Below are 14,918 nucleotides of genomic sequence, written 5' to 3'. Positions count from 1 at the left end.
GAACCGGTATACGCTATACCACCCAAAGCACTCCTTTGCCAGTATACACTGTGTCTATACTAGGAGGCTTTACCTGTGTAGCAGTATGGTGAAACTTGCACTAGTGCTGTTGCTTTTCTTTTGATACACAGAGGATTTCAATCATTCTCTCAACATTTACAAGCACCAGATGTACCAAAAATAGTAAGAGACAAATATTAAAACAAAAAGTACCCTGGAAGCCAATAACATCTTTTCATCTTGCACAAATAGTTACACGTACAACTTACTAATGATAAAACCAAAGATAGAAATAAGCTAATATAGATAACATAATGGCACAAAAAAGCCTTTAATAGAAACCAGTCATTGTTTTATTTAATTTTAAATGTTATTAAACGATAAACACATTATTTTAAATGTTTTTGTGAAAATAAAACACCAGCAAAACATAATACTCAGAAATACAGTGATTCTGTCACTCTATTTTTGTCAAAAAGCAAAAAAGAAAAGAAAAGAAAAGAAAAGAAAAGAAAAGAAAAGAAAAGAAAAGTTTTGCAACACTAGAAAACAGCTTTTATGTTCTGTCAGTAAGGTACTTCCAACATCAAGCACAATTGTCCAGTGCCCTGTACCCTGTGGAGTCATTTAGACCTGTTCAAAGGGAGTGTAAAATGCTGCTGCGGGGATCTGGTAATATTTCATAGTCACTTTGCAGAAAGTGCATGACAGTGTAAAATTTGGCATGTCTGTTTTTTCTTGGCATTAACTTTGGGGAAAACACGATCCATGCCTCCCATGGCTGGGTAAGTTTCTGACTGCAGCAGAAGCAGTGTGGTCAATTGAGCAGGGTGCCTCAACTCTTATTCCAGGAGGTCTCCCAATGCCACAGCGTGGAGGGGAATTTGGCAAGGCACCAAGTGTATGTGTCTGTGACTACATGTATCTACTTGCCATTCTTTTCCATCGTGGTGATGGAAGGGTATATGAGACACCAGAGCAATTGCATCCCTGATACTGCAGTGGCTGCTATGGAGAAGCTTTGCTGCCATTTCATGCCTTTTGGAGGGTATTGGGAAGGATTCATTTTTTTTCCCATCCATTGCAACCCACAGAATTTTCCAGCACACAACACCGTTAGTGTTACTGTTCAGCAGTAGGTTTCTTAGCAGAGAAATTAGTTTATTGCTTATTATACTGAGATAAAATAAGGCTTTTTGTTTACATAATTCCCCAAATGTTGGGTAAGTTTTGCTACTAGCTATTAGCAATACCCTTATTTGACAGACCTCTTGCAGGAAAAAATTAATCTTGCCTTTTCTTTATTGACAGAATTTGGTATTCTATGAATGTTAAAGTAACCCACTTTGCTTTTAGTTCTCATAATGGAGTATATAATCTATATACCTCACCAGGGTTGCTATGGTTAAAGCTTCACAATCATTTCCTTTATAAACTCCATTAATCTTTTACAGTATTGGATTATAACAATTTTAATCTGAAGGAATTTAAACATAGCATTAGAGCATTAAGTATTAAAAATGCTACAATGTTCAGGATGTAGTGTACAAAAAAATCAAAGCTATTACAGACAGTCCCTTCTTTCATTCATTCATTACTGAGACTGGAAGGAAGGAGTATGGATGGAATTAGCCTCACATCTTTAATTTCCTGGTTTATATAATAATGTACATATTATTAAACTTCAGTTTTTGTGTTTTGTTTCCTTCACTTTCAGTTTCATAAAAATTAAATGCAAAATCCCTATCTAATACAATATTAATTGCACACAGTTCAAGATAAAAAGAATCAGAAAAAAAGGAAAAGTTAACTAGTAAAGGCTATGGGCACAAGACCAAAGTGGGAACTTGAAGGCAGAATTTAAAATACATTTTTGGCCTCTTAATCCTAGATTTAAAACATATTTTTGTTTGCTTTCTTGCACTATACATTCACAACTTGTCTGCTAAGAACAAAGGGGCCATCTGGAGCAATGGTAGGATTACAATATTGGAGATGTGATGCAATGCAATCTAACTAAAGGGAAAACTATTTTTGTTAAAGATTTCATGCCTCTTCAGTTACAGTCTGATGGAGCTTCTCATATATATGAGAACTCCAGTAAATGCTCCAGTAAAATCAGGTAACACTGGACTTACTGGGTATTAATATACATCAACAAACTTTCAGGCCTTTTTTATAAACCGTAAAGCAGTAAAACAGTTCACAAGGCTATTTTGCCCCCTTTGGAGGTCACCATCAAGTTTACATCCCAGAGACACAAGTATAAAGGACATTGGGTGGATATTTCTCAGTCTGCTCTAAGAATTTAATGTTATTCGCCATATGGTCAGAAGCACCATAAGTGATGTTTTTAAAACAGTCATCTAATGGCAGAGCCAAAACAATTTCAGTAAACAGTAAAGCTGCTGGAGAGCAGGTGGGAAGTCCTGAAAAATAAGTCCCATGAATAAATAAGTAAATAAAGCAAACTGTAGCCATTCTCTGTATTCTCATTGAAATGCCCCCAAAACAGTAGACATACAGGGTTCAATTCCTCCTGCATCAAAGTTCCATTTTGCTTTGGGGGGTGGCTATCAAGCAGCCAGTTATGACTCCTTGATTCCATGCCCCCCGGAGGAGTCTGGGGGCCATTGGTGTAGTCACAGACCATAACCACTTACTACAGGGTCTTGAACTGGAACACAGAGTAGAGGGTGAGCCTTGGTTGCACTAGCAAATACTGCAGAGTGGTACTGCTTGGGGTAGTGAACTAGAAGACTGCCAGGGTCACGGAGGCAGGTGTGAGGACTACCTGACACTGTTTGAGCAGAAAGACTTTGAAGGACACTTCCCCCACCCCCAAAGGGGAATCAAAGTGTGATCTGGTCAGAGGCCAGAGTCATGATGCAGCCATGCCATGACTCTGTGAGCAGGAGGAGAGCTGCAGATTGTAGAAAGAAGAAAGGGGGTGCTGAACTGGGCAGAGCTAATCTCCAGGATTGCCCAAAGAGGCTGCCATCCAGTGGTGACCACAGAGTCCTATGACACCATCTCTAATATTCAATCAGTTCTGTAAAAAAGCTGCTTTATTATGTACCTAATTAGGGGTACCACTCACCTGGGTTTTATCTGGACAGTCTGGTTTTTGGCTTCTGTGTCCAGGTGCCATTTAGCTAATGGTCCCCAAATTGTGGGGCAGGGGGGCATGGTGGGACTGTTGGGGGGGCACAGAGGGTCCAGGCCAGCCCCCATGGGGGGCAGGGAGGTAGTGCCACCCCTTGCCCCAGCTCTGCTCCTGCCCCAGCCATGGCGCCGGCTCCCAGCATGCAACTGGCCTCATCCACAGCCTCAGCGTGGCTCCACACCTGGATGGGAGCCCGGCTGCCGACCCCCACCACAGCCTGGCTGTGGCTCTGCTCTGGCCAGGACTGAGGTTGTGGGCAGGGTGGGGCTGGGAGTGGAGCCGCACCAGGCTGTGGGCCTGGATGTCGACCCACACTGTGGCCTGGTTGCGGCTCCGCCCCTGACAGCGGATCGGTCCACAGACTCTGTCCTCTTACCCCTGTGTGTGTGCTCCTGCCCAGCAGTACCCAGCTCTGGGGGTGGAGCAGGAGGTGGCAGGGACACGGATAAGGGGGCAGCGTGGCCCTCAAAAGTTTAGGAACTGTTGCATTTAGGGTTGCCAGGTGCCTGGTTTTCATCCAGAAAGTCCGATCTAAAAAGGGAACCTGGCAGTGTCTGATCAGATGTACTGACCGGACACCAAAAACCTGGTTAAAGCGGGGTGGGAGGGAGGCGCCAGGTCATTAACCCACATTAGTCCCTGCCCAACTGGGGCCACCTCCTATCTGCAGGGAGGCTCCTTGTCTGGCTGCAGCAGCTCCCGTCCCAGTTCCAGAGCAGAAGGAGTCCAGCTGGGTAGGGGGAGGGAGGTGGAGATGATCCAGCAAGCAATGGGGGCTGGGAAGAGGCAGAGCAGAGGGTAGGGCCTGAGGGGTCTTATTACCACAGTTAGAAAGGTGGCAATGCTATAACCAATAGAACTAAGATATTCTGTAGAGTAGTAAGTGTTTTGGGCAACTGGAACATCACTAAACACAGTTCCATTTGCTCTTTGCCGTTTTTGGCTTGGACCTTCTGCTTGTCTCCAACTTCATTTTAACCTTGATTTTGAACTCTCTTCTTCTCACCTTTCCTATATCAGTAAATCTTCCTGTCTCCAGTTCTACAATATTTTTTATTTAGATTCCTGCCCATAAATCCTTAGCCATTATTTCTCACTGTAAGTGTTGCAATTCCCTTCTCTCTGGCTTCCCCGGATCTCTGCTCTCCAAATTCCAATATGTGTAGTATGCTGCTGCATGCTTTGTCACACATACAAAGAAGGAGGTAGGACTATGCAAACCATCATCCCAAAATTCCAGGATGTAGTTGAAAATTACCTTCTGTTTCTTTTTTCATGCACTCTTTGAATTTGCTCCATCCAGCCTGATGGATTATTTCTTTATTTTGTGTATTATCATCTTTAAAAAAAAATCAAAGTTGTTGGGACCGTTTTTTTTTAAATCACACAGTTATGGCATAACTAGCTGGAGCTGTACTCTGCAATCATCATAACCCTTCACTTCACCAATGGAAGTTTTTAAAATACGGGAGGTAAGATCTTACCCGTGCCTTTTGCTGCATCTCCATCATTAGTCTTTCATGTTGCTCAGCTATTGCCAGTGTTGCAGAATGGACTTTCTGATAGATCATCTCTCCTTCCCTTGTCTGAAAGGTGAACAGTCCTTCTCCTGTATCACACATCCTGGGATAAGATTTAGGGAGTGGGAGGAATGAAAAAAAAGTGAGTACTTGTTTTATAACAGTTAAAAATTAATGCGCTGACCTCTATAATTCATGTGCTCACCCTGCTGTTGGAAATGACTTCTCAATTTTCATAGGTAAATTTGTGGCATTTTGAACCTCTGCATGGTTACTTCTACTAGCAAAGAAATGTATTCTGAGAGATATGTGTGTGCAGAACTTTGTGAATGTAGCCTTTCGATTCAATTTTAGTCATCCAGCCAAAATAATCTGAACCGAATGAGAGGAGTCTTTATAATAAAATAAGAAACCTTTAGTAATGCAGTCAACTATTTATGGCTTTGTTTCAGATGCCTGTACTGGTGACTAGGTAATTAAATTTAAGTCCCTTAACCACTTCATTACTGCCAAATGTACAAGGTACATCGTGCCTCACTGTGCTGATATTTTAACAGAACATTGGCACTTCAAAAATGCCATTGTGGTCTATCACTGGAAAGAGGTTGTATTGAGAGCGAGCATTAAAGGGATTAAGAGATAATATTCATACTGTTGGAGTACATTTGCATTAGGCAGTTTCTACAACTCATCTGATGATTACAGAAGCCAGTCAGTATGAATACATTCCGTACTACGAACTTTATTTGTATTATACAAGTAGATTAAAATAATGCAAATTACAATATAAATAAAAATAATCTTTTCTTCCTTTGTGAAAAGTAAGTGCTGTGCTGTCTTACTCTCAGGACTTTCCCACGACAATATATGGAGGAAGAAGAGAGGTAGATAAGATGAATAACTGAACTGGGAAAGATTTTTAAATGTGAATAAACCTTCAAGGGCAGGCAGTTAAAGTGAATATTGGTTCAAGAGGAAGAACTATGTGAAGGAGACATTTAGGGCCCCAGTTTCCAAAACGACACCCTGCAATATTGCATGTGGCCCCATAAAATCTACATTTATGCATGTAAATGGAATTTGCTCAGATAATTTGAATAGTCAGCCTACTAAGTGGTTTGGGCATGCAAAAATCAGCACACAAATAGTTGTGTGTGCAATTTTAGAGGCTGAGTTGAAATCGGTTTATTAATTTGGTTCAGTATTAACAATCAAGAGTTTTAGTATCATTTGACATAGGAAAATATTTGATTTCCTGGGCCATTAGTAAACACAATTTTTCAACTGCTCAATAATTTCTGTTAAATTTACAAGACAAAGATTTTGAAAAGTGACTAGTGATTTTGGTGTGTCTCCGTTTTTTTGATGACCCACTTGAGATACCTTTAAGGGGCCTAATTTTTCATAAAGGGGCCTAATTTTTCACCCACCTTCTGAATCTCAGCTGCCTTTTCCAGTGCTTCACATCTAGCAATGAAAAATCACTAGTCACTTTTTAAAATCTTGGCCTTTTAAAAGTTCCTACAGTTTTATTTATTTATGTTTCTTATAAAAATCTTAAAAGTTGCTTTTACATTAATACAAAAAAAATCTAATTCTACATAATGAGCTTACTTACCCTGCTTTAATAAACTCCCGTGAATAAATCCCCCTCCCAGACTATGCATATAGATCAAAGCTGGTCAAAATTTTTCAAAATTCAAAAGGTCAAGGAATTTTGTGTCAAAATTTGACGAAAAAGGATTCAAATTATATGAAAGTTACACTGTTTTTTATGACTAACTTTGATGTAACTTTCATATAATTTTTATCCTTTTTTGTCAAAATTTTGACACAAATTGAAATTTTGAATTTTGAAAAATTTTGACCAGCTTTAATATTAGTAATACTTCCTGCAGTCCTTAATCTTATTCCTGTACTGGATTATTGTATTCAATATTTATGAAGAGGCTTAAACTGTTCAGATGATATCAAGACTGATCTTAACATAAACATCAGGTGAGCATCAGGCATAGTTCAGCAGTTTTTCCTGGAAGGTGTACAAGAACAGTCAAGATCAATCTCCAAAAATTGTTTCAAGGGATTGGGGGTGGGCGGGGGGAGAGGGGAGGAGAAGTGTGGAGAAAATATTTTTGGTGCAAATATTTGCTAACAGTCAATAGAGATGTGCAGTTGAATAGAAAAAAGAAAATAAAGAGTCACACTCTTTAGAAAATCCAATCTCACTATAATATACTGTATCACCACACTTCCAAAACAAAAACCAACTAACCAAACGAGATTCAATCTGTTTCAATAAGGAGCAGTAGAGGGTTATTAGCAAGCTTGGCATTAATTCAATTTGAAGGTAAAAATAAAAATATTTGTATTAAATTCCACCTGAGACAGAAGTCTTTCTGTAAACATTGAAAATATTTTATGTATTTAGCCACAGGTCTCCAAGAAGCTTCTGGTACAAACGAAATGTCTCAAGAGATTTGAGGCATTAAAGCAACATTTTGGTTCCCTTAGGGCATCATATAACTGACATTCAGTTCCTGTGTAAAGAGATCTTAATAAAATTCAAACAGCGTGAAATGGAAAGTCTGGAAAAAATTATGAGTTTCACAAACTGAAACAAACCACTATCTCTTTGCTGGTTTCAGAGGAGGAAAAAAATCAACAGGGATCACAACAAGAAAACAACAAACAGGGTTTGATTAAGATTCAAGAGTTAAGCTACTTATTTTAACAAAGCAAAGCATAATCACCAGCCAGAGCCGATACAATCAAAATCTACTATCAAACTAAAAAATAGGAAACAATGAAGCTGGCCATGCGGTGGTATGGCAGCTCTTCTTGCTGGTGAAGCCTAACATGGAGGTTGTGTCTTCCGGTTGGAACCAGAAAGCATAGTGTGCTATATTATGCCAACATGAGGGAAGCTATTTATGGCAGCCTTCCAATAAATGTACTGTGTTTCCCTAGCTCAAGATTCACTATACACGCAACTGCTCAAAAGGTGTGAGAGGGGAATAATGGGCATCACCCTTTAAGGTGCTGAGTGGGCTTAACTCCATTTGAAGTCAATGGGAGTTGAAGGCAAGCAGCACTAGAGCTGGTCCAAAATTTTTTGGCAAAACTTTTTTTCTGTTGAAAATTACCATTGTGTTCAAACCAAAACAAATGAGGCAATGTAGGGATTTGAACCGGAGTCTCCCACATGCCAGATGATCACCCTAACCATTGGGACATTGGCTACAGGCGCACTAATTTTTTCACAAAAATTTTGAAAGGTCTTGGTTTTGTTCCACATCAGAACAAAACCAAATTTCAAATATTTTTGCAAAATGGAATTGTTTTCCAGCCAGCACTACTCAACACCATGCAGGGCTGACCCTTATGAAAGGAAAATGGTCTCTGGAAAGACTCAGTGGGACAAAGCTCTCTTGCTTCCATGTAGGCTTATTATAGACAATTACTCTCTCAAGGAGGTGAGTCTATTCCATGGATAGTATGGAGTAGAGTCTTTTTGCTCAGCTGTCTGGAATATTATGATACAGAAAGGTAACCCTAATTATTTATATTGTTTCCCTCAGATGACAAGTGGTTAGACTAGAAATAAGAGTCCAAGAACAATGAAATGTATATTGGCACACTGTGGGCTAGATTCACCCCAGCTGGCACAGAGAGATGCAAATTTAACCAGAGAAACCAGCTATAGCCTGAGGTGTGGGATTGATTCTTAGAGGTGGAGGTGGGGAGAAGGAGGGAGGTCAGGTGTTTTTACCATTGTTGGTCTACTCCAGGAACTATGCTGGGAAAGGGCAGCTTTACTTTCTTCCAGGAGCTCCATAGTAACCTTGCCAGCAGACTGCCAAGCATACATAGAATCAGTACATCTCTAACTGCTCTGCTTATTGTCTGGCTATGCCAAAAGAAGGACAGGAGACATCTGACATGGGTTTAATCAGGCTGCAACTTTATTATTAGATGTCTGGGACTAACCAGCAGATAAAAGTGTACAGGTCAGGTAACCCCCTGTTTATTCCATAATTACCCAGGGGGATTTTACAGTTCCCCCTCTTTTCCTCTCCAGCAAATCCATTGCTGGGATCTTACCATCCACCCCCACCCCATAGGAGGGTTAAGGTGGGCTATAAGAATTGGGGGTTGGCTCCCTGCCATGCCAATCATAGGAGTCCCCAACCACCCCCTCTTTCGTTCCTTTAATGAACACCTCTTTTTAAGTCCTTTTCCAAGCCATTTATCCGGTCATTGTATACCTTTCCTATGGAGTACCTACATGGGACATCTGCCCTACATTTAAATAATGAATTGCGACATATGGTCTACCGCCCGTCATGCCATGCATAAACAGAACCCACCTGAACCTGCTGTGGGGAAGGCGAAGAAAACCCCAACTGCACCCAAGCCAATATGGTGGTAAGGGCAAAATTCCTTCCCAGCCCCCCCCAAACAAGAGACGGCTAGCATAATGCCCACAGTAGGCGTTAACCAAACCTGGTATTTTACCATCTAAAAGGGGAGGGAGGGTAGGTGCTGCTTCAGTCCTGGTCTGTGTAAGATGGGAGGCTTCATGCGCAGATCCACCACTTTTAAATCCTGCATTCCCAGGGGATAAGTCAGTGACCACGCTAGGGTGACCAGAGGTCCCGATTTTATAGGGACACTCCCGATATTTGGGGCTTTTTCTTATATAGGTGCCTATTACCCCTCACCCCCGTCCGAATTTTTCACACTTGCTATCTGTTCACCCTAGACCATGCAGACCCTTTCTGCAGCAGTTTTCACCCCCCTACTCCTCTCCTCTCCTCTCCCCCTCCCCACCAGCCATAAAGCACTGTTCCCTTCTTTTGGCCAGCCAGCCAAACAACCCCCGCTTAAAGGTGCAGGGCAGTCACACACACACACACACCAGCCAGCACTGAGCACGATACAATGCTCTGTATAGTCCTTTTTATCCCCCAGTATTCTGTCCTCCACTTCCCTGTTGCACTGGTCCACTACAGCTGTGTCACTTTTCCGACTGCCAGGCCTTTACAACGAAACTTCCTCCTCCCCACCACAAGCTGTGCATCTTGGTTTACACTGGCAGAAGACAGCACAAATGGAGGTGAATTGAGAGCTACGTTACAATTTGCTAAAAAGCAAAGATTCTTTTTCACATTCAGGTCTGCTGAATGCTGTTTAGCTGCGATCAAGGGAAAATTTGGAGGTCTGCAGATAAATCTCATTTTGACAACTAGTTTCTCTCTAAACCTAAAGTGAATGCTTACACCCTTTCCAGTGTTAAGACAGAGCAGGAACTCCAAACCAGACAATCACATTCTTATGTGCTAAAACCCCAGTGGTATGCTGTACAGTTTTTAAAATTTATTATTATACAAGTTGATGAAATTCTTAAGAGTATATCTTTTGTGCACTGCAGCTCTAGGCAATTAACAGTTGTGTTCAACTAACAGTTGAATTCTTATTTTGTCATTTAGCTACACTCACATTTTGTTCCTTTGTAGAGTTGTGTCAGGAGACAAATACTATCATGAAACACATTATGGTGGGTATGAGCATAGCTTTTATGTGCATGCACAGAACAAATATGCAAAGAGAAAGAGGGGAAGAGAATAAAAATGTTCATACTATGTCAGACTAATGGTCCATCTAACCTAGTACTCTGTCTTCTGACAGTGGCCAGCGCAAGATGCTTCAGAGAGAATCAACAAAACAGGACAATTATTGAGTCGTCCCATCCCAGCATCTGGCAGTAAGGATTATAGGTTAAAGCCAGAAGTGGACAAAAATTTTCAAATGAAAAAAAATTTAATTGGAAAAATAGCCTTTCAAAATAGACTTTAATGCCAGAAGAGACCATCATGATCATCTAGTCTGACCTCCTGCACACTGCAGGTCACAGAACCTCATCCACTCACTCCTGTAATAGACTCCTCTCCTCTGGCTGAGTTACTGAAGTCCTCAAATCATGATTTAAAGACTTCATAGTTAACACTATGAACCTGCAAGTGACCCGTGCCCCATGCTGCATAGGAAGACACTTTTTACCCAAAATTTCTGACACTACCAACATTTTTCATTTCCTGTAAAATGTTTATCATTTTTTGTTTAAATTTGGTACAGGAGAACCTTAGAGTTACAAACACCAGAGTTACGAACTGACCACTCAACCACACACCTCATCTGGAACCAGAAGTACACAGGCAGCAGCACAGACTAAAGGAAAAAAAAATCAAATACAGTACAGTGCTGTGTTAAATGTAAACTACTAAAAAAAATGGGAAAGCAGCATGTTTCACCTGCATATTAAAGTTTCAAAGCTGTATTAAGTCAATGTTCAGTTGTAAACTTTTGAAAGAACAACCATAACATTTTGTTCAGAGTTATGAACATTTCAGAGGTAAGAACAACCTCAATTCCCAAGGTGTTCATAACTCTGCGGTTCTACTGTAAATAAAAAAAGGTTGATCACCATTTTGATTTAAAAAAATCAAATATTTTGGATAAAAGGTCAATTTCAAAATCCAATGATACTAAAAAACTTTCAAAAATATTGTCATTTTCATGATTTTTGAAGTGTTGATTGGCTTTAGTTATGCACAGAACTAAGATTGGACTTCTTTTCCTGCCTCTGCCACAGATTTGCTCTCCGACCTTGAATAAGTCACTCTGGCCTAAACTATCACAACTGTTTTCTGATTTTGGGTGCCTCAATTTATTTATTGGAAAGGGGCGTTATAAAGGGGAAGTTATTTGTATTATTACAGAATGGTACAGATGGATGAATAGTCAAACATCGACTGGAAGACTTATGGTATGATCTGATGCAACATACAATATAAAGCTATGTATAAAATATGAATCATAGAATCATAGAATATCAGGGTTGGAAGGGACCTCAGGAGGTCATCTAGTCCAACCCCCTGCTCAAAGCAGGACCAATCCCCAACTAAATCATCCCAGCCAGGGCTTTGTCAAGCCTGACCTTAAAAACCTCAAAGAAAGGAGATTCCACCACCTCCCTAGGTAACGTATTCCAGTGTTTCACCACCCTCCCAGTGAAAAAGTTTTTTCTAATATCCAACCTAAACCTCCCCCACTGCAACTTGAGACCATTACCCCTTGTTCTGTCATCTGCTACCACTGAGAACAGTCTAGAGCCATCCTCTTTGGAACCCCCTTTCAGGCAGTTGAAAGCAGCTATCAAATCCCCCCTCATTCTTCTCTTCTGCAGACTAAACAATCCCAGTTCCCTCGACCTCTCCTCATAAGTCATGTGTTCCAGTCCCTTAATCGTTTTTGTTGCCCTCCACTGGATGCTTTCCAATTTTTCCACATCCTTCTTGTAGTGTGGGGCCCAAAACTGGACACAGTTGAATAGAGGGGAATGATCACATCCCTCGATCTGCTGGCAATGCTCCTACTTATAACAGCCCAAAATGCAATTCACCTTCTTGTTCACTGTTGACTCATATCCAGCTTCTTGTTCACTATAACCCCTAGGTCCTTTTCTGCAGAACTGCTGCCGAGCCATTCGGTCCCTAGTCTGTAGCGGTGCATGGGATTCTTCTGTCCTAAGTGCAGGACTCTGCACTTGTCCTTGTTGAACCTCATCAGATTTCTTTTGGCCCAATCCTTTAATTTGTCTAGGTCCCTCTGTATCCTATCCCTACCCTCCAGTGTATCTACCTCTCTTCCCAGTTTAGTGTCATCTGCAAACTTGTTGAGGGTGCAGTCCACACCATCCTCCAGATCATTAATGAAGATATTGAATAAAACCGGCTCTAGGACCGACGACCCTTGGGGCACTCCACTTGATACCGGCTGCCAACTAGACATGGAGCCATTGATCATCACCCGTTGAGCCCGATGATCCAGCCAGCTTTCTACCCACCTTATAGTCCATTCATCCAACCCATACTTCTTTAACTTGCTGGCAAGAATACTAAGCTATGTATGAGGACATCAGAGTTGTTTATATTTTATTCTCTAGTGAACAATCAATATCAGTTTGCAGATTTTTAATTTATCATGTTACAGTATGAATAAGACAGGAGCTAGAGGAAATACCTCAGTTATTAGCATGTAGTTCTGTTCATTGACTCTGTTAGATTAATTGTTGGCAAACTGTGGCACAGTGAACACCATTTTAAAGCTAATTTTCCAGAACAGTAGCAAATGTTTCTATTAGCCCAGTAAATGAACAACAAAATATTCATCTGCTTTCATATTTGATATGTGCAGCCATACATCATACTAAACTGGGGATTCAATATGCAGTGCCATAGTTGCAGATGCCCACTATTATCTACAGAATACTTAACTTCAGGGTGACAATGGGCTGGTACAGGTCGGTACGGCACACCAGTAAAATGCTGGTACCGGCCTGTACGCAGCCCACATTAAAGTACTGCCACAGCAGTGCTCTAATGATGCTGGCCCTTTTGCCTCCCCTGGGCCACTGAAGGGGAGGGCAAAAGGGGAAGCTGCCTCAGGGCCAGCGATTTAAAAGGGCCCGGGGCTTCTGGTCGCCGCTGCCCCTGCTACTGCAGCAGCGGCCGGAGCCCTGAACTCTTTAATCGCTGCTGGAGCCACAGGCAGCGGGGGCCAGGCAGTGTGGATGGGCTGGCTCAGGGATACTGACCCCACCAGCCCTGCCCCTTCAGCCTGAGGCTCCGCCCCTTCTGGGGGCCGGTAACCCCCCATACCAGTAAGAATTTAATATTAAATTCACCCCTGATTAACTTACCACTTTGGGCCTGATTCAAAACCTGTTGAAGTCAGTGGGAAGATTCCCACTGGTGTCAGACCAGATCCTTAAGAAAGAAGGAGAAATTAACTTTCCACAAAATAGCAACCTTGGAAGTCATTTCATTTTGAAATGTTGTCACAGCATTAGCTCACCAATTAGCCTTAATGTAGGATCACTACTAGAAGCTCCGGTTGCATGGATAAGAAAGACATCTAAGATGACAGCACAGAATAAATTGGAAGTAGATCAATTATGAAAATTACCGTGACTTACTCATATGTTCCAAATACTTGCTTTAGTCTGAATTTGTTTGCATCATTTCTAAAATTAACTTTTTTTTAATTGATGCAAACATCAAACCCTCAAACCAGACACTATAGGACTACTGTTGAGAAAGCTAATGATAACGTAAATAATGCATGGACTTGATGCTACCATTTACAAATGGCATTTCTCTCCCTAAGAGAGCTTGATTCTTTCAAGTCATGGTTGAGACTTCCCCTCATGTTTTAAACATATCTATAAATAAGATCCTAATAAGAGAGGCACAAAACAAAAGCAAGCAAAACAGATTGTAGGTATTATTTTTCATTCGGTTATCTAAACATTTATTTAATTAAAAGATTTACCCTTTTATTAGGTTAAGGAGCACAGTACATTTTCAGAGAGTAGTGAAGAATGCTGAAATACTGCCACTGATTTTAATAGGAGTTGTCCACCTAAAACTTTTTAGAATGTTTGCAGATTTAGGGGTAAGGGAGCTGATTTTCAGAAGTGCTGAACGCCCAAAAAATTAAATGAAAATAATTGGAGCTGTGGATGGTCAGTGACTCTGAATATCAGCATGCGAGTCTTAAGTAACACTACATTAAGCAATGGAAATCAATGACAAGAATGGACTGCATTTATAGAGAGAGACTGTTGTAATTTAATTTCCTATTTTAGTGGGATCACTGGGAGGGTGTCTGTCTGTATCTGTGTTAGTTAAACTTCTGAATCCTGCAGTTGCTTCACACAGATAGTTGTAGAATAGGAAATGTGATGGGTAAGGAAGTGATCCAGGATCTATTTAAGTTAATGGTAAATCTCCCATTGATTTCAGTGGTGCACAATCAGGCATGAGAAAAGAGAAGTGTATAATATTGAATAGCCAAATGAGTTAAACAAATATTTAGGCAATTATTACAGTGCAGGACTATGACTATCTATAGCAGTGGTGGGCAACCTGTGGCCCATTTGTTTACATTTGCACGGCTGTCCGCAGCTCACAGTGGCCACGGTTCACTGTTCCTGGCCAATGTGAGCTGCGTGAAGATATTACCTCACCCACCTCGTGTCTCTCATCAGAAATAAAGGTAATTCTGACAAAGTATGTTTGTTCTTTGTGCACAAATGCAACACATGGCATACCCTCCTCAGGGGCGATCTATTTCCAAGAGGCATGGTTGGCTTTTATATCTAACTAGTC

General features: G+C 41.0%; 1 protein-coding gene across 3 annotated transcripts in view; it reads right to left on the bottom strand.

Moving 5' to 3' along the window:
* DOK6 (docking protein 6) overlaps positions 1-14,918 on the bottom strand; it is a 438,959-nt gene that overhangs the window by 111,332 nt on the left and 312,709 nt on the right. For all 3 annotated transcript variants that reach the window (XM_073331713.2, XM_073331712.2, XM_073331714.2), the window contains one exon: positions 4,651-4,789. In XM_073331713.2, the coding sequence (XP_073187814.1) occupies positions 4,651-4,789 (139 nt within the window). The remainder of the gene's footprint in view (positions 1-4,650; positions 4,790-14,918) is intronic.

This window comes from Lepidochelys kempii, chromosome 2 (assembly GCF_965140285.1).
Source record: "Lepidochelys kempii isolate rLepKem1 chromosome 2, rLepKem1.hap1, whole genome shotgun sequence".
Classification (NCBI taxonomy): Eukaryota; Metazoa; Chordata; order Testudines; family Cheloniidae; genus Lepidochelys; species Lepidochelys kempii.
Note: the sequence above shows the minus strand (reverse complement) of the source record. Positions and strands in the feature narration are given on the sequence as shown.